Source organism: Myxocyprinus asiaticus, chromosome 14 (genome assembly GCF_019703515.2).
Source record: "Myxocyprinus asiaticus isolate MX2 ecotype Aquarium Trade chromosome 14, UBuf_Myxa_2, whole genome shotgun sequence".
Classification (NCBI taxonomy): Eukaryota; Metazoa; Chordata; class Actinopteri; order Cypriniformes; family Catostomidae; genus Myxocyprinus; species Myxocyprinus asiaticus.
This window is the reverse complement of record NC_059357.1, coordinates 945,323-968,663: the sequence shown is the minus strand read 5'-3', so window position 1 is coordinate 968,663 and position 23,341 is coordinate 945,323. Positions and strand designations below refer to the sequence as shown.

The window sequence follows — 23,341 nt, the reverse complement described above, 5'->3', positions numbered from 1 at the left end:
TTAAGACTTTATTATTATTACTGTAATACAATAATACATATACAGAACAACCATTATTAGTGTTTGAATCAATCATATCTCTCACTAAACACTGTGTGAAATGTTTATTTTTGTCTTATTTTATTCAGTTGTAGCAGTTGATAACAGTTTGCTTAATAATCTCATTCCATATCTGGATAATTTCTGCAATATCATAAAGGATACATTTCCTCTGTGATATTGCATTATATTAGTTTTGTACAGTATGTTAACTTAATAGCCAAAATACTTGGACATCTGTGAATGAGAATAAACCTGAAATAAGAATGTGTTTCAGTCACAATGCACATTATGTAGTTTAGAGATGATTAAGAGACATTTATAATGTTACAAATGGCTATTTCTATTTAAATAAATGTATTCTTAAAACGTTTGTTTGTCCAACAATCCTCTTGCAGCAATGCAGGTCTTTGGTATTAAGAAGCTGCTAGTTTAAGACCTGTGAGGAGTCTGTTTCTCAAATTAGAGACTGTGATTTTGTCTTTTTGTTGTGCATCTGGCTGTCCACTTCCCTCTCTATCCTGGTAAGAGATTATTTTTTCAAAACAGTAATGCATGGAATAGCCTTCATCTCTCTAAATCAATAGACTTTAGGAGAAAATAGAATTTCAGGAGAAATGTGTTTCTATTTGCCTATTTTTAAAACTAAAATGTTACTTGGAAGTGTAAAACAACTTGTAAGATATCAATACCTCTGCAAATGGGGAAAAACCCCACTGTATTGTGATTTCCGCAATAGTAGCGCAACCATTTTCAATTGTTCTAATAATAAGAACATTTTCTTAAGTACCAAATTAGCACTTTAGAATGCTTTTGTAAGGAATAGGTGACACAGTATATGTTTGCCATCACGGGTAAAGAAAAAAATATGCAAAATTATTTCAAACCATAATAATATTTAGCAATTAATGATTTTGACAGTATTTTTGATCAATTTAATGCATCCTTAGTGAATCATCAATTTCTTTCAAGAACAAAAATGTCTTTGTGTTCTAAAAATGGAAGCGTATATACTATATATAATTTTCATAAAGTAACTCGTAACGTAATTACTTGAGTCATAATATTTCTCAGTACTTCTACTTGTACTCAAGTTAATTATTTCTTCAGTAGCAGTACTTTTACTTAAGTAATAAAAATCAGTACTCTTTCCACCACTGAAGAAATGGATTGGTTCCAAATAATGCGGGGAAAAAAAATAAAAAATCCAATTGGAAATTTAAGCAATGTGTTTTAAGGATTACTAGTGTTTTGTAAATGTACAATAGTCCTACACTGGCTGCAGAAGAACAACTGGCAGCGTTTGTTAGGATGGGGTTGAACATTGAGTGCCGAGAGTTTCGTACACAATGTTCAGGACACTTCCATTTCCTACTGAAAAACTGAACATTTCTCAAGCTCATCAACCATAAACAAACATTCTCCAATGACCTAAAAAACAACAGCCATAAAATGACCAATCTTCAATTCAAAGATTTCTGTTGAAGGTAAGATACACATGCAACACATTGTTAAACATTTTATTAGTCATTTCATCTTGCATATATATTTATATTCATATCGTTATTTCTGAAAAAATAACTTCAGCACGTAAGAAACTAAAGATCTCAAACATAAGAAATATACACATTCATGTCATTATAGTATATATCTCTTCATTTGTTTTACAAATACCATAGATAACTCTTTTGAAAAAACAGAGGGGGAAAAAAAATAGAAAAATTTTAAATAAACTACAAACAAATGTAAAAATACACTCAGTCATAGCATTTATAGAGAAATCCAAATCCCACCCACCCCAAATGAAATCAATATAATTTGAAATGTAGTGACATTCACATTTCAATGTTTGGGAGGGACATCACAGCAAGGTTAGGACATACATATGGTCTCACCCAACCACCAGCCCATTATAAACTTTTATTTTTAATACAATATTTAAACTACAGTACATTACAAAGCTATAGTTCAGACATAATTGGCCATTAAAGGGAGAGTAAAGGACCTTTAGCATCTAGCATCTTTTTTTTCTAGTGAGGCATTGAGAGCTTCCAAAAGGTCTAGTGCGTACGGCTGGATAAAACCAAATGCCAAGGGGGAAGTGAGGTCATAGTGGATACCATAACAGGCTCCTACCTTCAACAAGAAGACTCTAGAATACTAGCTTCAATCCTAGTGCTCTAAAGAGACCATACAAGCACTTCACAAAACACAGCCAGTGTAGTCAGAATATGAGATAACATTCAAAGTCCTTGCTTTAAAGAAGAAAAAAAAAAAAAAAGTGCCATTTTCACTGTAGAATCTCCTCCATACTACAGTTGACAACCTCTGGATTAAAAGTAAAAAGAACAATGTAACAGGTCTCAGTGCTGTTAAGCTAATCTGATCCTCTCTGCATCAACACTTCAGTCCTTGTTTTGTCCCATGCCTTCAAAGTCACATTCAGCCATTTATCAATATCTCCAGCACCTCCCAGTCACCTTCATGCACTGCCGATTAAGAACCAGCATGTATAAGAGAAGGAAACCAATAAGACTCGCAAACAACCCTCCATAAATCATTCTGCCTTGTGTCCTTCCTCTGAACTTCACTTACAAGATTTGTGAGAATGAAAACGTTGAACATCAATCCTCAATCCAACTCTGCACCACAATGACGTGAGAAATGTCAGGTTTAAACACTGGTTGGTTTCATTAGAATTTGGCTCCGTTTATTCACACTGAAAAGCTGTCTCAAGGTTAACAAAAAAGTGCATTCAAAGCCCAAACGAACTGCATGCAGCAAGCATGAGCTCCCTCTTAATCATCAGCTCAAGAGCATGTGACTGGCATTGGTTCGGAGAACGTGTCATAAAATTACCATAGATCCTTAATTATGACCACTTAGGTGTGACCAGACTGTTAATGGGGCTGTAATTTTAGCCTTACAGAATATTCATTCTTTCCAGAATCATCTTTCTGAACATCAGCACTATTCCCTTATACGCATCTAGCTTCCTAGAATCTCCTGAAAGAATATTAGCTTTTATCCAGAGTCTGCCAAATCATTAGCATTTAGAAAGCATAGAGCATCAGATTATGGAGACAAAGATTTGGGCAATGGACACCCCAATCAAGAATCAATGAAAACAACAAACACCTGTGCAACAGGAGGCTGGTTACTCAAAGTTTAGAAAGTAATAACATCATGGAACAAAAAATTACAAATGGAAAAGCAACAATCACAAGTAATACTCAATAAGTAGTCGTAATAATTTTTCACTATGGTAGTAGTAACAATAATCTGTGGGGAGGGGAAAAAAGGTCCTAAAAGGAAAGTGTTTCAGCATTGGGATCTTCAAGTCTGAGACTCTTTAGTTGGCCAACACAACAGGCTGGAAAGCCTGGCCAGAATACTGCAAATTGTATCCTCCAAGCCCTTCCACAAATGGAGGTTTATCCATAAAGGAAATCCCACCGGTGCCACCAATGATTCTCACAGACTGGCCTGGTGGTGGGCTGGAGAATGGATCAAAGGAGGCATGTGTGGGCAGAGCCTGGAGTGGGGTCATAGGCAGAACTTCTGCTTCAAAGTAGAGGGGCCTCTGGGAAGTGGGAAACACAAACTCTTTGGCATTGGGAGACAGTTGACTAGGGATGGGGTTAACCAGGGAGTGCATGGATATGGAAAGGGGTTTGTGCTTGACCAGCCCTGGCGGGGAGATGTTGTTGGGGGAGCGTGTAATCGACCTTTGTTGCGGAGTGACAACTACACCAGAACCTGCAGAATTTCCAGAGTTGCCGCTCTTCTTCATCTTCGTAGAGCCAAATTTTGTTGCGGCAAAGCTGGCTGTGGTGAAGGTTAATACCTGAGGGGCGGGGCAGGAGCTGGGTGGAGCTGCAGGGTGTGGGTACACGAGCGCTGCACTGGGTGGCGACGGGGTGGAAGGGTTGGAGGAATGAGCACTGAGATTGGTGGGAGGGCTGGGGGCAGCATAACCAAACAGCCCCTGGCAAGATGAGGTAGAGATTGGGGTCGGTGAGCTGGGGTGTGACGGTAGCAAGACTGGCGACACCTGGCCACCGATGGGCACAAACACCTGAGCCTCTGGGTTAAAGCCCATACTTTTCAATTCCTCGAACTCCACGTCTCCTTTATAGGGTGCACTCGCACCATCAGACATTTCACTATCACCCCCTAAACCTGGCGAGTCCTGTATGTAGAGAACTTTCACTGCACCCTTCTCCCCAATCTGGTAGGACACTTCATAAGGGTCGATCCAAATGCTGAGCTCAGGGGGAACATTAGCATGGACTTCTTCGGTGTCCAGACCGCTCCTCTTGGCTGCTAGTTCCACCACCGGGTCCCTATGACCCCCCAGGTTAAGGCAGCGGAAGGCAGAACCACGTAAAGGTACCTCTGGATACCAGTGTCCTTCAAAACGGGACACTAGTATACGCTCTAACTCCTCACCAAACAGATCTGCCCTCCGGCGCGGAAGCTTGTTGTACAAGTATGAGACAATGAAGTTCAACGCAACCTTAACCTCCAGATGCATGATTACGTCTTGAATTTTGCCTATGACAGTCTCAACATCTCTTGCAAAGTTTAAGGTGAACGTTTTCAATAGTCTCTGGCTTGTTTTCAATTTTAAAAGAAAGGGCCTCCGATTTTGGTTCTTTGATCAAAAATTGCTTTATTATTGTCAGAGACCAGTTGATCTTTAAAAATCTTCACCCTATCAACAGCTTGAAGTCCATCTGAACAGGCCAGCGACCAGAATCAGCCTTGACATATGTGATGCCTGGGCTTGCAGTGTGGAAATAGTTCTCCAAGATACAACTTCTCCAATGCCCCTGGAAAACCAAAACAAAAGACTCATGTAAATGGAATAGAAATACAGAACATGGTCAAAATACGTTGCAATTGAGAATGTTTCAGCAGATGTGGAGGCCAAGGTACCAATCCATGATTATCTTCATGAAATCCCTCATCTGTTCTGCTTGCTAAAGCACTAAGGATTACATGAGCTAAGAGCGGAAAACTTCAACACACTCTCCCCACTCAAACTAGTGCAAGGAAACGTCAAAAAGAGAAAACAAATTCTATGCGATAAAGCAGGGCTAGTCAACTGACAGCATGCAGGTCAAATCCGACTCTCTGCGCAAAACTCAGCGGCGAGTTTAACTTCAACATTCAGTGGTTGTCAGTTGTCCTGACCGTGCATGTTTAAGGTTTTCTGGGCATTATTCAGCTACACTGCAAAACATTAACAATCTAGGTGAGCATTTGAACGAGTCTTATTCAAATCACATGTATTTGGTAAATTGCTCAACGGCAGAATACAGAAGTGGTGTCAGCATAGATGCAGCTCATATCTTGACCAAAAGGGAAATTAACGATTAAATAAACCATTAAAGAAAATGTACAGTAAAGTTTGCTTTTATTCAATATTCTTGAAGTGTTAAACAGGCACGTTTCATCTGTTCAATGCACTAAAGCTGCATACAAGCATATATCCTGACCATGTATGATTCTATATACAGTGTCACCGTTCTCAATTCCAAACATTTTCAAATCAGTTTTTTCTCTTTACCAATGATCATCTTCACAAACATCAGTCTCCTGCACTGGCTCCTGTATGCAAATTCACAATATTTGCATGACTAATTTTTCCCTCATCGAATGGTAGGATATAATACAGAGTGCCACAAAGACAGTTTACAGTTTGAGAAAATTAACATATGAATTGCTTACTTGTAGTTGTCTCTGCATATTAAGGTGGGAAAGAAGAAAGTATTTTAACTAGTGGTCGACCAGTATGGGTTTTTTTAATGGCCGATGCCAATATCCAGAGAGCAGGGTGGCCGGTAGGCCGATACAATGCCAATATATCACACAATTTAATATAGTAAATAACAAACATAAAATTGCTAAAATTATAAACTCTTATTTAGCACTACATTTACTCCATTTCACAAAACTAAAAAATAATATTGTATTTTAAAATGGTAGATAGCGGTTTCTTCTGATTTCTGTTTAGTCATCAAATTTTAGTAATTTATTTGCACATGAAGAAATTGTTAATATACTAGGAAGAAAGAAATAACAGTACACACAGTAGTCCTGCAACCATGGATGGCATATCCACATTAGCAATCACATTTACTCAATATCAAATCAAACCAATTGTACATACAGTGCATAGTGAATAAGACACTTACAGCACATGTAAAGCGCTTTTATCTTGGGCTGCATCCGAATACGTAGGCAGCTGACTTGATGCCTAATCAGTTAATGGTTTAACTGACATCTGTTTTGAATGAATGGAACTCTTAAGGAAACTGATCTCCGAACAGTTTGAAAAGCACTTTATTTTCATCATACCTCCATATACAGCCTCCAGAGGCAGCATTTTCCTGGTTTCAGAAGCAGCCTTGAAGTTGCACTCATGCGCTTGTGTGGATCCAGCATGACCAACAATCTCCTGACAGTTTAAGTGGCCTGGACCGCCTGCTTGGATTGTCACAGACTGACCGTCATGATTTGTGAATTAGAGGAACTTTTGATTCTGGCTGATAGAATATGCGCTTCAGAGGAAGATATTAGATGAGCGCTCAACGAGAAGAAAACGCTGGATATTCGTGAGGTTTGTGAATTACATCTGTTTAAACAAGATATCTGCATATTTGCAAATAGTATATAATAGAAGTCTTATTGATATTTGCCTTTTATCATTAGAAAAGTTACAGGAGAGACTGTTAGAATATGTGCTTTAGAGGTAAATAAATGAGCGCTCCACAGGATGCTGGATCTGCTCAATTTTGTGAGGTTGGTTTATTACATCTGTTTAAACGAGATATGAGCATATTTGCAGACTATATTCCAGCGACTTCAATAAAAACAAACAATTTGCCGCTGAGGGGCTAAACAAGGATTTAACTTCTGTGACTCGTCATCAAGATAGTCCAAAATGCTTGCATCTTCACTTTTTATTTAATAATCATCCAACATGAAAAGATCATTGCATTTAAAAACATAAGTTCAGATGATTAGTTTTATTAAGTCATTTGATACCTTGAACCATTTGTACGGTCAACAAAAATGCGTGCTCCCAGCTCACCACCTTCCTCCTTACTACACATACAACCACAGGCGTTTTAAACCTGGCTAATCAATGATATGCACATTGTTCCCATAGTCACATGACATTTAGAATTTAAACAGACATCACACAAATTACATGGCTCCTACACTGTATATGATATTTGCCTTTTTATCATTAGACAAGACAGGTAAAGTTACAGGGAACTGTTGAGGAGAGAGAGAGAGAGAATGAAACAGGCGAGCATTTTAACATTGAGCTCAAACACGTCTGCCGCGGCTCTGATATGCGGACCGTTTAAATGACACTGTTGCACACTGGTCTATTATTGTAGTAACACGATGGCACGTAACATCAAAACAAACCGTGACTGGTAGTTTACATGTCTCAGTCGCTTCACATGAAAGCAGGTTACTTTCAGCACCCTAAAAAAAATAATTAAAACAAACAAACAAAAAAAAATAGTCGGCTGATGCAGATAATTAAAGTCAGAATATCGGCCAATTTATCGTCCTCGGTGATATACTGGTCGACCACTAATTTTAACACCCAAAGTTACATTCTTATGCTTTAATGTTAATAAACACAGCATTAATTGTGTTTAGTTTTGTTTATGTTAACATGTTAGCTAAAACAAAAGGGCTAGCTAAAACAAATACAGAAAAGTTGTCATCTAGATAATCTAGCACTTGCAAGAAAGTAGTTATACAGTCCTGTGATAGGGGGCCTGTGTATCTCGGCGAGTACTGACGCTGACTATCACCTCTGGAGTCGTGAGTTCGAATCTAGGGCGTGCTGAGTGACTCCAGCCAGGTCTCCTAAGCAACCAAACTGGCCCGGTTGCTAGGGAGGGTAGAGTCACATGGTGTAACCTCCTTGTGGTCACGATCAGTGGTTCTCGCTCTCAATGGGGCGCGTGGGAAGTTGTGTGTGGATCGCGGAGAGTAGCATGAGTCTCCACATGCTGTGAGTCTCCACGGTGTCATGCACAACGAGTCACGTGATAAGATGCGCGGATTGACGGTCTCAGAAGAGGAGGCAACTGAGACTTGTCCTCCACCACCCGGATTGAGGTGAGTAACCGCACCACCATGAGGACCTACTAAGTAGTGGGAATTGGGCATTCCAAATTGGGAAAAAAAGTCTTGTGATAAAACCTCAAGTGCAGCGCATACTTTTCAAAACGTCAGTGGCACGAAGACAGAATTCCAAAAACAAACAATCCTAATTCCCATTTATCCTCAGCCCCTCCGCAAATGTTCTGGATAGTATACACCACTATTTATTATTATAGAAAAAATGATATGCTTCATGGTTGAAATGATAAAATGGTGTTGTTGATGACCTGTCTAAACTACAACTCCCAGCATGCACCGTGCCACTATATTTGACGTCATCACAACGCGTGTAAATGTTTATGTGACGCCTCCGCCTCTTCAAAACACTGATCTTAATGCTGTTTATTTTTCTCTGCCCTCATTATCATGTTTCTAACACAAGCCATTTCGCAAAAGCTCTCAGCACACAGTGATATACGAGGACTGTCACTGCGGATAAATATAATAAAACAGAAATTAAATGATGCATTAGAGAGAGAGAGAAATCACATAAGGACGGGACAATACTAATTAAAGCACAATTATTTAAGCACAATTACTTGCTAATAAATAATCGTCATCAATTAAAACAACAGTGTAAAGTGTGAAAACAACTTGCCATTTTACTTCTGCAATTTAGCGCGTTCATAATATAAACTCGTGAATCTTAAATGGAAATGTTTACGAATTCAAAGTTTGATCTGCTCGATATTCTTTTATACCATTTAATTAACAGGATGATCTGATGCATTAAACAAGTACTGTCCATTTCAAACATGATATCGTGCATTCAATGTCACTCAATGTCATGGACTGATTAAATGGCAATGCAACATCATTATGCACATAAGATGCATTTACTGTGTTTAAAAGAGAGAAAAGAGCAGATTTAGAAATACAGCAAAATCATCTTTACACGCAAAAGCTTCGTAAATAAATATATAGTGAGTAAACTGTTCCAAGTATTACTGTTGCATGAATTATTCTGACTAATATTACTAGAAGTATCTTTTCATATGGCTTTCTATTCATATATGAGAGGTTCAGTCTGTAAAAGGCTCTTAAAAACTCAACCACAGTATTATTATTATTATTATTATTAAACACATTACAAACAATGAGTGATGGAGTTACATGACGATATAAACACAAATAAAGATGCTGCTCTTTGTGTGTTCGTGTGTGTTTATTAAGAGGTTTTCCAACACATGCATGATAAAAAATAAATAAAAATACATTTAAAATGTAACTAAAATGTGTAATTTAAATATGCAAAACCAAAGTAGATAAATGAGTGCTGAACTATTCCCTCATGACAAAAACTATAGTAGAACACTTTATACACTGATAAATAATCAGCTTTTCTAAACCTTTGGCCTGTTCTACTCATCCTAACACACCATTAAAAACAAGGACATCTCACATTCATCATGCCCATAAATATAAATGCAAACACAAAAACTGAGCATGTTTGCAAATGACTCAAATAAACAATTATCATTCTAACATCTGACTGTATTCATGCATTCTCACTCAAAACAAAAACAAAGACTAGAAATGTGTCAATGCAACATGCTGTCCAATGCAATAAGTTTATATTTAATTGTGAATTAAATAGGCTACTTACTGATCCAAAAGCTTGCTTTTATAATTCCCATTAATTGCATGAGTAGCGAGAATATTGCATGGTGGCAAAGTTGAAGAAATCCTTCACAGAGAACCGGTGCGCTTGACTGAAACGCACTTTCATGTTTATTTTAATATTTTTTTGCTGTTTAATTAAATTGTGTGACGCACCCTCGCTCCCGCACGCGCCCATGGAAACTTCACGCGCATTTATACAGGAGCGCTCGTTCGCTCCGCCCTGCGCTGTGACGCGTCTCAACTGGAACTACTTTATAAGCGGTCGTTAAGTTTGATTAAATGTTCTTAAATGAAATGCATTGTCATGCAAAGGAAAGCTAAAACAAAGCTTGTTTCACATACATGGATATTGTGAATAATGAACCAATGTTTACTTTTAAAGTAGTAAAATGTTACAGACATAATCATGTGTAATAAGTGGGTTTCACAGTACATCTTTTATTTCGGTTTTAACAACACAGCTACGGTAGTTGAATCTTTACTTAACTGAGTCTCTAATTTAATTCGCGAATTAATATTCCCACGTGCTAGGGTGTGCTGCGGAAGGCTAAAAATAAAAGATGTCATAGCAACAGAGTCGCTATTGGCTCCAAAACACAAGGAACGGCTGCCCATTGGACAACTGGAGCGTCCACTCAGCAGGGGGCGTAGTGACGAATGATAAGCGTGTAAAACTGCATGATGGGAAATGGAGTTTCAAAACAACATGAAGCGATTTTATTTTATTTATTTATTTATTTATTTATTTTAGATGTACAGTTAATTTTAGAATACAAATAATATTACGTTTACTAAAGAAATATTACTATTATTATTATTATTATTATTATTATTATTATTATTATTGATGATTATAATTGAAATATTATTTTTCTTTTATATATTTTTTTGAAACCATTTTCTTCTTGAAAATGTCTGGTCTTTATTTACATGCAGATTTTGCTCTGAATTTGGTGTATGGACATTATTACACAGTTCTAAATCTGACAGATTAATGGACAGATTTTTTTCTGACAGATTAAATTGTGTTAATTCTGAATTTATTTTGAAGCACTGCCCTCTACTGATATAAAAGTGAGTTATCTGCCAACATACCAGTACCAGACTAGAGTTTGCCCAAACACAATAATAATAATAATCATAAAACATGGACTGCAAATCGGATGCAATATTAAAAACAAGTATTAATATATATATATATATATATATATATATATATATATATATATATATATATATATATATATATATATATATATATATATAAAATTAAAATATAAATATATTTAAGGGAAAGTTACTTTTAAAAAGTTAATTAAAGGAAAAGTGCACGCAAAAACTCCACCTTTATTTATATACATTTCTATTATGTATTAAATATTACTGTAACTTATTTAATTAAGTAGTCTAGGAGAGAATGTATGCATTAAACTGAGTTTTGTACTCAAGCTCAATCTGAAATCATTTAAAAATATAATTTTGAGACTTCCTGATTGATAATAAAATAGTTTATTAGAGATGTATGACTGCGCATTTATTGATCAGAGAACAAAATATTGAATTTGAACATATGAAATATATCACATGGCTAGTATAATATCTTTGTTCTATGTTTTTCTTTTCTATCTTCTATGTTTTTACATTAAAGTATATTGCTAGAACATTTACAGCATACAACAAAAGCCTTTAATGAGTCTGTAAATGTAAAAAAAATGAATGTTTTGATTGTGTGATGTCAGAGCCGTAAAACGTAATTCGCTGTCGTGATTCAGCAGCACACGTGTAGCTGTTGTCAGGCTGTAAACTCAAGTCATGTGTAGAATTTAGATTCTATTGTTCTATTGTGTTTTATTTTCAATTCTGTCACAGATTTGGCATTTTACTTGATTATTAGTTTAATCCAATGTAAAATATTGACAGACTATATAGGTCTGGAAAGCAGCTGTCTGATGTGTTAAAGGGCTTGTGCGATTGCTTCATACAGATGATAAAACGGAGCGGATTTAGTGATGGCTGACGTACGACAAAAGAGTCCGGTCAATCAGTCGAGAAATTATGATCATTTAGCAGCAGTCAGACTCATTTTATAATCTGTCATTTAGTGCTGTTTATTCCAGGAGCAGAGTTGATTCCAAGCTTTGGAGCCAGTTTTCATTTTCCGTTTACAGACGCAGTTATTCTCTTCTGTTTACAGACACAGTTATTCTCTTCTGTTTACAGACGCAGTTATTCACTTCTGTTTACAGACGCAGTTATTCACTTGTGTTTACAGACACAGTTATTCTCTTCTGTTTACAGACGCAGTTATTCTCTTCTGTTTACAGACGCAGTTATTCACTTGTGTTTACAGACGCAGTTATTCGCTTCTGTTTACAGACACAGTTATTCACTTGTGTTTACAGACGCAGTTATTCGCTTCTGTTTACAGACGCAGTTATTCTCTTCTGTTTACAGACGCAGTTATTCTCTTCTGTTTACAGACGCAGTTATTCTCTTCTGTTTACAGACACAGTTATTCTCTTCTGTTTACAGACGCAGTTATTCACTTCTGTTTACAGACGCAGTTATTCACTTGTGTTTACAGACACAGTTATTCTCTTCTGTTTACAGACACAGTTATTCTCTTCTGTTTACAGACGCAGTTATTCACTTCTGTTTACAGACGCAGTTATTCACTTGTGTTTACAGACGCAGTTATTCGCTTCTGTTTACAGACACAGTTATTCACTTGTGTTTACAGACGCAGTTATTCGCTTCTGTTTACAGACGCAGTTATTCTCTTCTGTTTACAGACACAGTTATTCTCTTCTGTTACAGACACAGTTATTCACTTCTGTTTACAGACACAGTTATTCGCTTCTGTTTACAGACACAGTTATTCGCTTGTGTTTACAGACACAGTTATTCGCTTCTGTTTACAGACACAGTTATTCGCTTGTGTTTACAGACACAGTTATTCACTTCTGTTTACAGACACAGTTATTCACTTGTGTTTACAGACACAGTTATTCGCTTGTGTTTACAGACACAGTTATTCACTTCTGTTTACAGACACAGTTATTCGCTTGTGTTTACAGACACAGTTATTCGCTTGTGTTTACAGACACAGTTATTCGCTTGTGTTTACAGACACAGTTATTCGCTTGTGTTTACAGACGCAGTTATTCACTTCTGTTTACAGACACAGTTATTCACTTGTGTTTACAGACGCAGTTATTCACTTCTGTTTACAGACGCAGTTATTCTCTTCTGTTTACAGACACAGTTATTCACTTCTGTTTACAGACACAGTTATTCACTTGTGTTTACAGACACAGTTATTCACTTCTGTTTACAGACGCAGTTATTCACTTCTGTTTACAGACGCAGTTATTCTCTTCTGTTTACAGACGCAGTTATTCACTTGTGTTTACAGACGCAGTTATTCACTTGTGTTTACAGACGCAGTTATTCTCTTCTGTTTACAGACGCAGTTATTCTCTTCTGTTTACAGACGCAGTTATTCTCTTCTGTTTACAGACGCAGTTATTCACTTGTGTTTACAGACGCAGTTATTCACTTGTGTTTACAGACGCAGTTATTCTCTTGTGTTTACAGACGCAGTTATTCTCTTCTGTTACAGACGCAGTTATTCACTTCTGTTACAGACACAGTTATTCACTTCTGTTTACAGACACAGTTATTCTCTTCTGTTACAGACACAGTTATTCACTTCTGTTTACAGACACGGTTATTCTCTTCTGTTTACAGACACGGTTATTCGCTTCTGTTTACAGACACGGTTATTCGCTTCTGTTTACAGACGCGGTTATTCGCTTCTGTTTACAGACGCGGTTATTCGCTTGTGTTTACAGACGCGGTTATTCGCTTGTGTTTACAGACGCGGTTATTCGCTTGTGTTTACAGACGCGGTTATTCGCTTGTGTTTACAGACGCGGTTATTCGCTTGTGTTTACAGACGCGGTTATACGCTTGTGTTTACAGACGCGGTTATTCGCTTGTGTTTACAGACGCGGTTATACGCTTCTGTTTACAGACGCGGTTATTCGCTTGTGTTTACAGACGCGGTTATACGCTTCTGTTTACAGACGCGGTTATTCGCTTGTGTTTACAGACGCGGTTATACGCTTCTGTTTACAGACGCGGTTATTCGCTTCTGTTGGAATGTGAAGTGTGTTTTAATGAGCACATTACAAATGCACATCAGTTTCATCATCAATGAACCAAGAATTGTTACTGTGAGTACATGTAGATATGTTGTACTTATGATAAGTAATTAATTAACTGAATAAATAAAATACTTTTATTTAAACTGAACAAATAAAGAATTTGTTTTAATGACATCTTGAGCATAGTCCTTAAAAACAAATAAAAATGCTTGAAAGTCCTTGAGTTTAACTTTAAAACATCTGTACGAACCCTGTAGGCTGTACACGGAGAATACGCACATCTAGAAAAACTATGTTCCGTGTGTCATGCACATTGTGTGTGAGATGTAACGGCACACAGATAGCACAGGTATAAGTGTGTCCATGGACTTCCTAGGCTGCCATCAGGATTTTAGATTACTAATGATTGTATGAAGGGAAAGTGTATATTTTAAGTGAAATAACTGGTCACCACTTCTTTGTTTCTTTCTGTGATATTCACATGAATCTCTATTTTTCTACACGGATCCGTGAGTGAACCTGGTCTGGGTCTTCTCTCCTGGTGGAACAGTTAACGAGACCGTCTCTTCTGTCTTATTAACTGGTTTTGCTGGTGGGATGTTCACCATGACCGTCAGAAACACATTTAGAGCTGCACCTTCATGAATCATCTGCTTTTTGCAATGTATTAAATTGTATTTAAAAGTACTTATGCTTATGAGGATTATGTGACTCATATGGTCATGTCTCATGAAACAGAGCGATGTGTATAGGTGGCAGAAAGAATCAGATGTTATATTTTAATCTGATATTCATAAATCTGCACGTTTTGTAGTTTGTATCCGTCTGATGGGTGTACAGTTGGTACAGTGATGGTATCAGATATATAAGTATATATAATCAAGGGTGTAGATTTGGCTTGAACATTGGGGGGTTGCAGCGTAAGGGAGTGTGGGGCTCAAACTAACGCGGGGTTAGTTGTCACACACGTGGTTTAACGTTTCCACACACGCTGGTTAGACAGAACTTAATTTGTTTACTTGTTGCCATATCAACACTGTATAGATAAAAAAAATAAGGAAAAATTTAAAAAACTTTGGAAGATATCGCCAAAAGTTCATTTTAAAGTAGCAAAAGTAAAATTCACAAGAGTCAATTTTCATCTTTGTTTTTACCGTTTATTTAAAATGAGGCAAACATGGTATCATTTTAATCCCCAATCTTTTAGCATCTTACATAGTCTTTTAATTCTCAGATAGCAGAAGTGACCAGCCAGGTTTAAATCCCAGTTGTGCCGACCAGGCACGTTATAACACTGTGTTACAATATGCCCCAATTCCAAAAAAACTATATGCAATTCCATGCAGTCAGATATGTAATTTACATAATTCCCCTTAATGCGTGTGTGTGTGTATGTGAGTGTGTCTGTGTGTGTGAGAGTGTCTGTGTGTGTGTGTGTGAGTGTGTGTATGTGTGTGTCTGTCTGTGGTGTGTTTGTGTTGTGTGTGTGTGTGAGAGTGTGTGTGTGTGTGTGTGTGTGAGAGTGTGTCTGTGTGTGTGTGAGTGTGTTTGTGTTGTGTGTGTGTGTATCTGTGTGTGTGTGTGAGAGAGTGTGTGTCTGTGAGTGTGTTGTCTGTGAGTGTGTGTGTGTGTGTCTGTGTGTGTGTTGTGTGTATGAGTGAGTGTGTGTGTGTGTGAGTGTGTCTGTGTGTGTGTGAGTGTGTGTGTGTTGTGTGTATGAGTGTGTGTGTTGTGTGTGTGTGTCTGTGAGTGTGTGTGTGAGTGTGTGTGTTTTGTGTGTGTGAGTGTGTTGTGTGTGTGTGAGTGTGTGTGTTGTGTCTGTGTTGTATGTGTTGTGTGTGAGTGTGTGTCTTTTGTGTGTGTGAGTGTGTGTGTGTGTGTGTGTGTGTGTGTGACTGTGAGTGTGTGTGTGTGTGTGTGTGTGACTGTGAGTGTGTGTGTGTGTGTGAGTGTGTGTGTTGTGTCTGTGTTGTATGTGTTGTGTGTGTGTGTCTTTTGTGTGTGTGAGTGTGTGTGTGTGTGTGTGTGTGACTGTGAGTGTGTTGTGTGTGTGTGAGTGTGTGTGTTGTGTCTGTGTTGTATGTGTTGTGTGTGAGTGTGTGTCTTTTGTGTGTGTGTGTGTGTGTGTGTGTGTGTGTGACTGTGAGAGTGTGTGTGTGTTTTCGAGGTAGAATGCGAATAAAGTATAGGCTGTATTCATGAAACAAGACCACATATGTGTAATAGACACGTGTGAAATTAATGTGAAAAATGAAAAAGACAATGAATCCCCCCCCCCCCCCCGATCACAGTGCTGGGAATGACTCTCCGTCATCACCGGGATTCGGTTCTCCCGGGAATCTCTGTCATCATCACACGAGCTTTACAACATTCATTATATAACATCTGTGAGTCCACACACCAGCTGTAAGTTCATGTATTTACTTCTATTTTAATGTATTTCTTCTCTGTTTGGTTTCCTAGAGAAAACAGCAAAGCTCATACAACAATATAAAGATTAAACGATAAAGTTTGTTTGTTTATTTGAGCGGATCTCTTCTCATGTTTGTTGTTTATGTCCGGCTGTGATGTCCAGAACACGTGTAGTTTAACAGCTCATGTGTGTTACACATCTCTTCTTCATCAAGAACATTCTGGAAACGAGTCATGCTGACTGGGAAGTGGAAATTAAAGAAATATATTGTAATTAAATAGATCGTCACTAACGCGTTCCTCACCACTGTTTATATATATATATATATATATATATATATATATATATATATAAACGTCTCAATTTTGTCTATATTTTCCGCAGTGTTTTGGATTGTGTCACGAATCATGTTAAGAACATATTATTAAGTGACGTTGATGTGCATAATAAGCATATTGATTTAGTTCCTCATGAAATATACGTTGTTTATATTTATTTTTTTATAGTATTGTAGCGACATCTACGCCAGAACGAGCAGCGCGCCAGCGGCTCTGACGTCACATTGCCAGTTTACGCGTCACGCGCTCCTTAGCGCTGTTTATTTACATAAACATCTCAATTTTGGCATTTTTGCCGTGTGTTTTGGATTGTGTCAGTGATTATGTTAAATACTTATTATTAAGTAATGTTTAAGTGCATTTAGGCATATTGATTTATTTTTTTGGCCGAAAGTAGGACGCGAAATCGAGTCCTCACGAAATATACTTTATTTTTATTTATTTTTGAAAGTATTGTAGCGATATCTTAAATGTCAAAGTACACGGTGACCCTAAAGTTATGCAGTGTTGAATAATGGCAAGAACAAGCTGCGCGCCAGCGGGCTCTGACATCACATTGTCAGTTTGCGCGTCACGCCCTTAGCGCTGTTTATTTACATAAACGTGTCAATTTTGGACATTGTTGCCGCAGTGTTTTGTATTGTGTCACTAATCATGTTAAGAACTTATTATTAAGTGATGTTGATGCGCATTTAGGCATATTGATTTATTTTTTGGCCGAAAGTAGTATGAGAAATTGAGTCCTCACGAAATATACTTAGTTTTTTTAAGTATTGTAGCGATATCTTAAATGGCAAAGTACACAGTGACCCTAAAGTTGTGCAGTGTTGAATAATGACGTAAGAACGAGTTGCGCGCCAGCGGCTTTGACGTCATATTGCCAGTTTACGCGTCAAGCGTTCCTTAGCACTGTTTATATTCATAAACGTCTCAATTTTTGCCGAGATATTTTGGACAGTGTCAGTAATTTTATTAAGTACTTATTATTAAGTCATGCTGATGTGCATTGAGGTATATTGATTTATTTTTATTTCTATTTTTTTATTTATTAAATTTTTTTATCCCCAATTTGGAATGCCCAATTCCCTATGCGCTCTAAGTCCTCAGTTGCCTCCACGTCTGAGACGTCAATCCGCGCATCTTATCACGTGGCTTGTTGAGCACGTTACGTGGAGACGTAGCGCGTGTGGAGGCTTCACTCTGTTCTCCGCGGCATCCACACACAACTCACCACACGCCTCAACGAGAGCGAACCACATTATAGCGACCACGAGGAGGTTACCCCATGTGACTCTACCCTCCCTAGCAACCGGGCCAATTTGGTTGCTTAGGAGACCTGACTGGAGTCACTCAGCACGCCCTGGATTCAAACTCGCGACTCCAGGTGTGATAGTCAGTGTCAATACTCAATGAGCTACCCAGGCCCCAGGCATATTGATTTTGTATTTTGTATTTTTTTTGGCCGAAAGTAGGATGTAGGAAGTAGCGAGTATTGACGCTGACTATCACCTCTGGAGTCACGGGTTCGAATCCAGGGTGTGCTGAGTGACTCCAGCCAGGTCTCCTAAGCAACCAAATTGGCCCGGTTGCTAGGGAGGGTAGAGTCACATGGGGTAACCTCCTCGTGGTCATGATTAGTGGTTCTCGCTCTCAATGGGGCGCGTGGTAAGTTGTGCGTGGATCGTGTAGAGTAGCATGAGTCTCCACATGCTGTGAGTAAGTACACAGCTAAAGTCATGCAGTGTTGCACAGATTGCGTCACACATTCATAAATGAATAACCTGTTATTAAATAATAAACATTTGGCAGTAAATGCAAGTGAAGTACACTTAATTCATGATCTCAGAAAGGTTTGAATGGAATGCTAGCATACTGCTGATAGCCTACTATTCTTATACTTAACACTATATTTTGTCTATTGTTTTAAATAGTATGGGAACAGTATGTAAATTATCTGTATACATGGAATACCTGGATGATTTGCTACATTTGATGGACTGACAAAAATTTTTTAACAAAATGCGAAATAACTATTTCTGTTTCAGAGATAAAAAAATGTTAAGGTGTTAAAAATAAAAATAAAAATCTTTTAAAAAATCTAATTTAAAATGCTTTGTGTCCAATTTGGTAAAAAAAAAACCATTCTAGCATTTTCTACAGAAAACAAAATTTGATGACTTTCAAAACGTCATGTGGTATAACCATTAAGAAAAAAAATATTAAAATAATTTCCTTGCATCTTGAATGCGTGAGAGTATAAACTAAAACTAAATAATTGATTTCAAAAGAGGTTTTTAAACATTTAAAAAAATTAATAACATGAATGTTTATGTCAAAAATATCAAGAGATTTTCTCAAGGTTACACCACATGACTCTGATCTGGTGGACAAAAGTGTTTTTAGATATTAATCATATGTTAAAGCACAGTTTTTTCACTGCTTAATTTTTAAAGAAATAATAATAAAAGATTATTTTGCACTGCTCATGCCAACATTTATTTTTCCAAGAATTATAGTTTTTAATGACTGCCTGTGGATGGTTACACCACATGACATTTTTTACTTTAAAAAAATATCAAAATTACTTTCTACTCAAAAATTGAAAATCTGTGTAGCATAGAAGAGGTGTATAAGCATTTTTAAATATTTTAATAGATATGGACAAAAAAATGAGTGTTGTGTCATTAACCCACATAATGTATACTACAGAGATAGTATCAGTGAACATAGCTTATCAAACCAATAATGATAAATATACAGTGTGATCTAACAAACGGTTCCTCGTGTTTTTTAGGGCCACGTCACAGTCTGCTTCTCTTTGGTCACAATGGATGCTTGTCCCTCACGCCCCAGGCACAAAACATCTTGCATTTAAACACACATGGGGCCTTTGTGCAAACAGACTGATTGCCAAAGCAAAAGCTGTTTTACTGCACGTCTCTCACAACACAAGCTGTACTACTGCAAATACAAAACAGAGCAAAGTACACGGACAGCTTGCTTTATGTCAACAACAAATACGTTTGACATTGGCGTCATTTGGATAGTCGGGTCTGCAGAGGGGAAATCACACAAATTATTTGCCGTAACTTGTTTCTATATGCCTCTTTTGCAGCGTCTGTGAATGCTAAACAGGAGTTTAGAGAGCAAACAAATAAAATATCAACATCAGTCCTGTGCTGAAGAAACACATGGCGGAACCGGAGCTGTCGTCCCCAGCGGACTCGTCCCTGCAGTCCCAGCGTTCAGTGCCGCTCTCGTTGTCGTTCCCGTTCCTGCGAGAGGGCAGTGGCATGTGGGAGAGAAGAACTTTGCAGCCGGGAGAATTACCCAGTCCACTGCCCACCAAACGCACACGTACATACTCCACGTAAGACAAACACACACGACGCTGATCTAACTCTAAACCCTACAGGCGACAGCATCTGTTGACCCTTGAAGATCTCAGAAATCTCTCTGTCTCTCTGCAGGACTGTACGTGCTAACGCAGGTCCCATCTTTAAGGGTGTGTGTAAGAACTTCTCCAGGTCACAGGGTCACGGTTACATCAGACCGGCTCATGGAGGAGAGGACATCTTTGTGCACATCTCAGAGTGAGTCACAACCCCTTAAACTCAAAAAACTTGAAAGCTCACCATTCACACTTACATGCAAAAAATTGGTCTAATTTTTCAGAGAATCACCCAAATAAAAAAAAGACTCCAATTATTCATAAATAATATTGCATGCGTTTATAATCTTATGATAAACAAAAAGCCCTTTTTTGAAAAACAAAACTTTTTTTTTGTCCTAAATTTGTAAACGTAATTCTGTTCACTCTCTCTCACTTTGAAAAGTTTTATTTTATTCCACTAGGTGGCAGTAAGCACTAGATAAAAGAATTGTACCTCTCTCACATTCCATCACAATATACAGATCTGAAATGTAGATGGCGCTCTAACACATTTTAGCCCTCATCCATAGACATTCAGTCTAATTTTCAGTTCAAGCACCACTCTCATTATTTCATTGAATATCTCGGCCTCTGAGTGGACTAGAAGCTCAATCTAGGTGACATTAGAAAGCTGAGATCATCCCCTTTGCGTAATAAAATATATTATAATCAGTACAAGATAACATATATTTCTGATGATTTATTTAGCTTGCTTTTCCTGCTTGATGGCATATTTTGTTCTGGACATCTAAGATATGACATTGGATTATACACACAAGCAAGCTCACAGACAAGTAAACAATGGCTAATTTTCTAGAAAACTAAGGTAAAAGCAGATATAAAGTGTTTAGCTATTTGGGGCTTACAGCAGCAGTTATCGGAGCATAAAAGAGACGTTTGTATATGATGACTTACAGAAATCATATTTCACTTTGTGATTCTTTTGAAAATCTTTTGAACTGTGGTATTACTGCAACAAAATAAATGATACAGTCACATTCCTGAGAATGAGAGCTTTCATTTGATATATGACATGTCCATTTATGTGCTATATGAAGGACTTTTATATTCATATAAACATTTCTACCCCATTACCTCTAGAGGGCGCTAATTTTCAACACGAATGTTTTAAGGCCTTATTTTGTTAATTTAAGTAACAAATGCAGAAGTGATGGTGATCTCTGACAAGTTCAGATTCTAAGCTTTCAAACGAAACCTCATATGCCTGACATGCATATGGAGACTTAAATGTTTTAAACATAAACTTTTTCGCAATATAGCGCACCCGTTTGAATGTTCCACGTCAGTACTAGTTAAGCCGCGGTTACGGCATTAAATTCAACCCAGTAATGTTCTCCGCTGGTTATTGTTTCTGTCTATGGTGTTACAGTATTGAAGGAGAGTATGTTCCGATGGAGGGAGACGAGGTGACGTATAAGGTGTGTCCAGTCCCACCCAAGAACCTGAAGGTGCAGGCCGTAGAGGTCACCATCACCCACCTGAAACCAGGAACCAAACACGAGACCTGGTCTGGACAGATCATCAGCTCGTAGGACCGGAGCAGAGAGGATTGTGAGGACATAATAAAAGGACGACTGTAGAGCAAAGCATCATGGGAGGGTTTTTGAAGGTCAAAGGGAAGATGGTGAATGCAGAGAATGTGTTACATGAGTTTACAAGACGAGATCAGGGTAGACACGTGTCGTGTGAATGTTTAGGCCCGAAACGTCCTCTATGCAATTATGTAAACACTGCTGTGTACTGGTGTAGAGTATGTTTCTATAGGTGGAAACAAAGAGAGAAAGAGATTATGTAGGATGGTCGCACATCCTAAAATTCATGAACTGTGAAAGAGTTTAAAGGGATAGTTCACCCAAAAAGGAAAATTCTCTCATCATTTACTCACCCTCATGCCACACGACTCCAGTGGTTTAATCCATGTCTTCAGAAGTGATATGATCAGTGTGGGTGAGAAACAGATTACTTTTATGCTGCCTTTATGTGCTTTTTGGAGCTTGAAAGGTCTGGTCACCATTCACTTGCATTATATGGACCTACAGAGCTGAAATATTCTTCTAAAAATCTTCATTTAGGAAAGAAAGTCATACACATCTGGAATGGCATGAGGGTGAGTAAATGATGAGGGAATTTTCATTTTTGGGTGAACTGTCCCTTTAAATCAGCGATTTAGAGGCACACACTGTACGATCAACACACGTTGCAGTTTTCAGCTCTATTTATTTTTATTTATGCATTAATTGTGGGTAATTTTATGCTAAATTTATGGTAATAGGGTGAATCTCATGAAACCCGTCAAGAAAACGTTCAGCTCATATTTCACAGCAAAAAAAATAAAATAAAATAAATAAAACCTTTTTTAGTACCATAAAAATGATGTCACAATGCTAACCATTTTTTTTTATGACAATTAAGCAAATTTTCCTCCCAAATTCTGATTATTGAAATGCAAAAAATGCATATGTGTGATACGGAGATAAACAAAACAAAATTATTAAAAATTATAATGGAGAATATTGAGTGAAAAGTAATGAGGTTCTGGAGGGAAATGTGTGTAGTTGTCAGTTGAATTATAATATTAATAACAATTTTGCAATGCAACATTTTTAAAAAATATTTTATGTGCAAAAACATTTCGATTTTAGGTTGAAATATGACCTATAGTCCAAGACATGTTCACAACAGGTTTGGTGAGATTCGCTCGATAATTATTCATGCTGGAATTGAAGCATCACAGACTGATACTGCACTGATTTAGTTTTTCAGGGTAAAAGCAGCATTTTATAATCCAACTAATGGACAACAGTTGGCATAGTAGAACCATTTTATTAAACACAGTAGAAGATAAACTCGTGTTATTTCTATTGTATGTATGTGATGGACATGATGTATTATTTGATTGGTCATGTGATCAGTTGCATGTTTGTGCATTCATCTAGTAATTTGATTCTCAGATTTCTATGCGAGCGTTATCATCAGTCATATTTTGATATTTCAGTGAATAATTAACAGAAGTTTGTTTACTAAATGTTTGTTTACTAATCTTCTTTTTGCTCTCTTAAGCGTTCAGGTCACTGCGGTCAAAGTCATTTTCATGGACATTTTG

At 37.5% G+C, this 23,341-nt stretch overlaps 3 protein-coding genes across 4 annotated transcripts in view; 2 read left to right on the top strand and 1 right to left on the bottom strand.

Annotated features, from left to right (window-relative positions):
* Nucleotides 1-23,341, top strand: part of LOC127451283 (nuclear factor 7, ovary-like) — a 140,044-nt gene that overhangs the window by 68,844 nt on the left and 47,859 nt on the right. The gene's annotated exons all lie outside the window — the stretch shown is intronic.
* On the bottom strand, nt 1,553-10,043 carry LOC127451288 (protein Tob2-like). Its single transcript, XM_051715859.1, has 2 exons — nt 9,848-10,043; nt 1,553-4,874 (listed from the first exon to the last, which is right to left on the bottom strand). Exon 2 carries the CDS (start codon nt 4,574-4,576, stop codon nt 3,392-3,394), a length of 1,185 nt encoding a protein of 394 aa, XP_051571819.1. The 5' UTR covers nt 4,577-4,874; nt 9,848-10,043; the 3' UTR covers nt 1,553-3,391.
* Nucleotides 16,314-22,579, top strand: LOC127451300 (cold shock domain-containing protein C2-like). 2 transcript variants are annotated; one of them, XM_051715877.1, is made up of 4 exons: nt 16,314-16,439; nt 19,900-20,154; nt 20,255-20,377; nt 21,608-22,579. In XM_051715877.1, the coding sequence occupies exons 2-4, from the start codon at nt 19,976-19,978 to the stop codon at nt 21,768-21,770; spliced, it is 465 nt and encodes a 154-aa protein (XP_051571837.1). In that variant the 5' UTR covers nt 16,314-16,439; nt 19,900-19,975; the 3' UTR covers nt 21,771-22,579. The 2 variants fall into 2 exon arrangements, with proteins under 2 accessions (XP_051571837.1, XP_051571836.1); XM_051715876.1 differs by lacking the exon at nt 16,314-16,439 and having other exon boundaries at nt 19,450-20,154.

Coding starts and splice junctions, on each gene's coding strand:
- LOC127451288 (XM_051715859.1), bottom strand. CDS start 4,576: ATGCATCTGGAGGTTAAGGTTGCGTTGAACTTCATTGTCTCATACTTG.
- LOC127451300 (XM_051715877.1), top strand. CDS start 19,976: ATGGCGGAACCGGAGCTGTCGTCCCCAGCGGACTCGTCCCTGCAGTCC. Junction 20,155..20,254: donor CGCACACGTACATACTCCAC/GTAAGACAAACA, acceptor GTCTCTCTGCAG/GACTGTACGTGCTAACGCAG. Junction 20,378..21,607: donor ATCTTTGTGCACATCTCAGA/GTGAGTCACAAC, acceptor ATGGTGTTACAG/TATTGAAGGAGAGTATGTTC.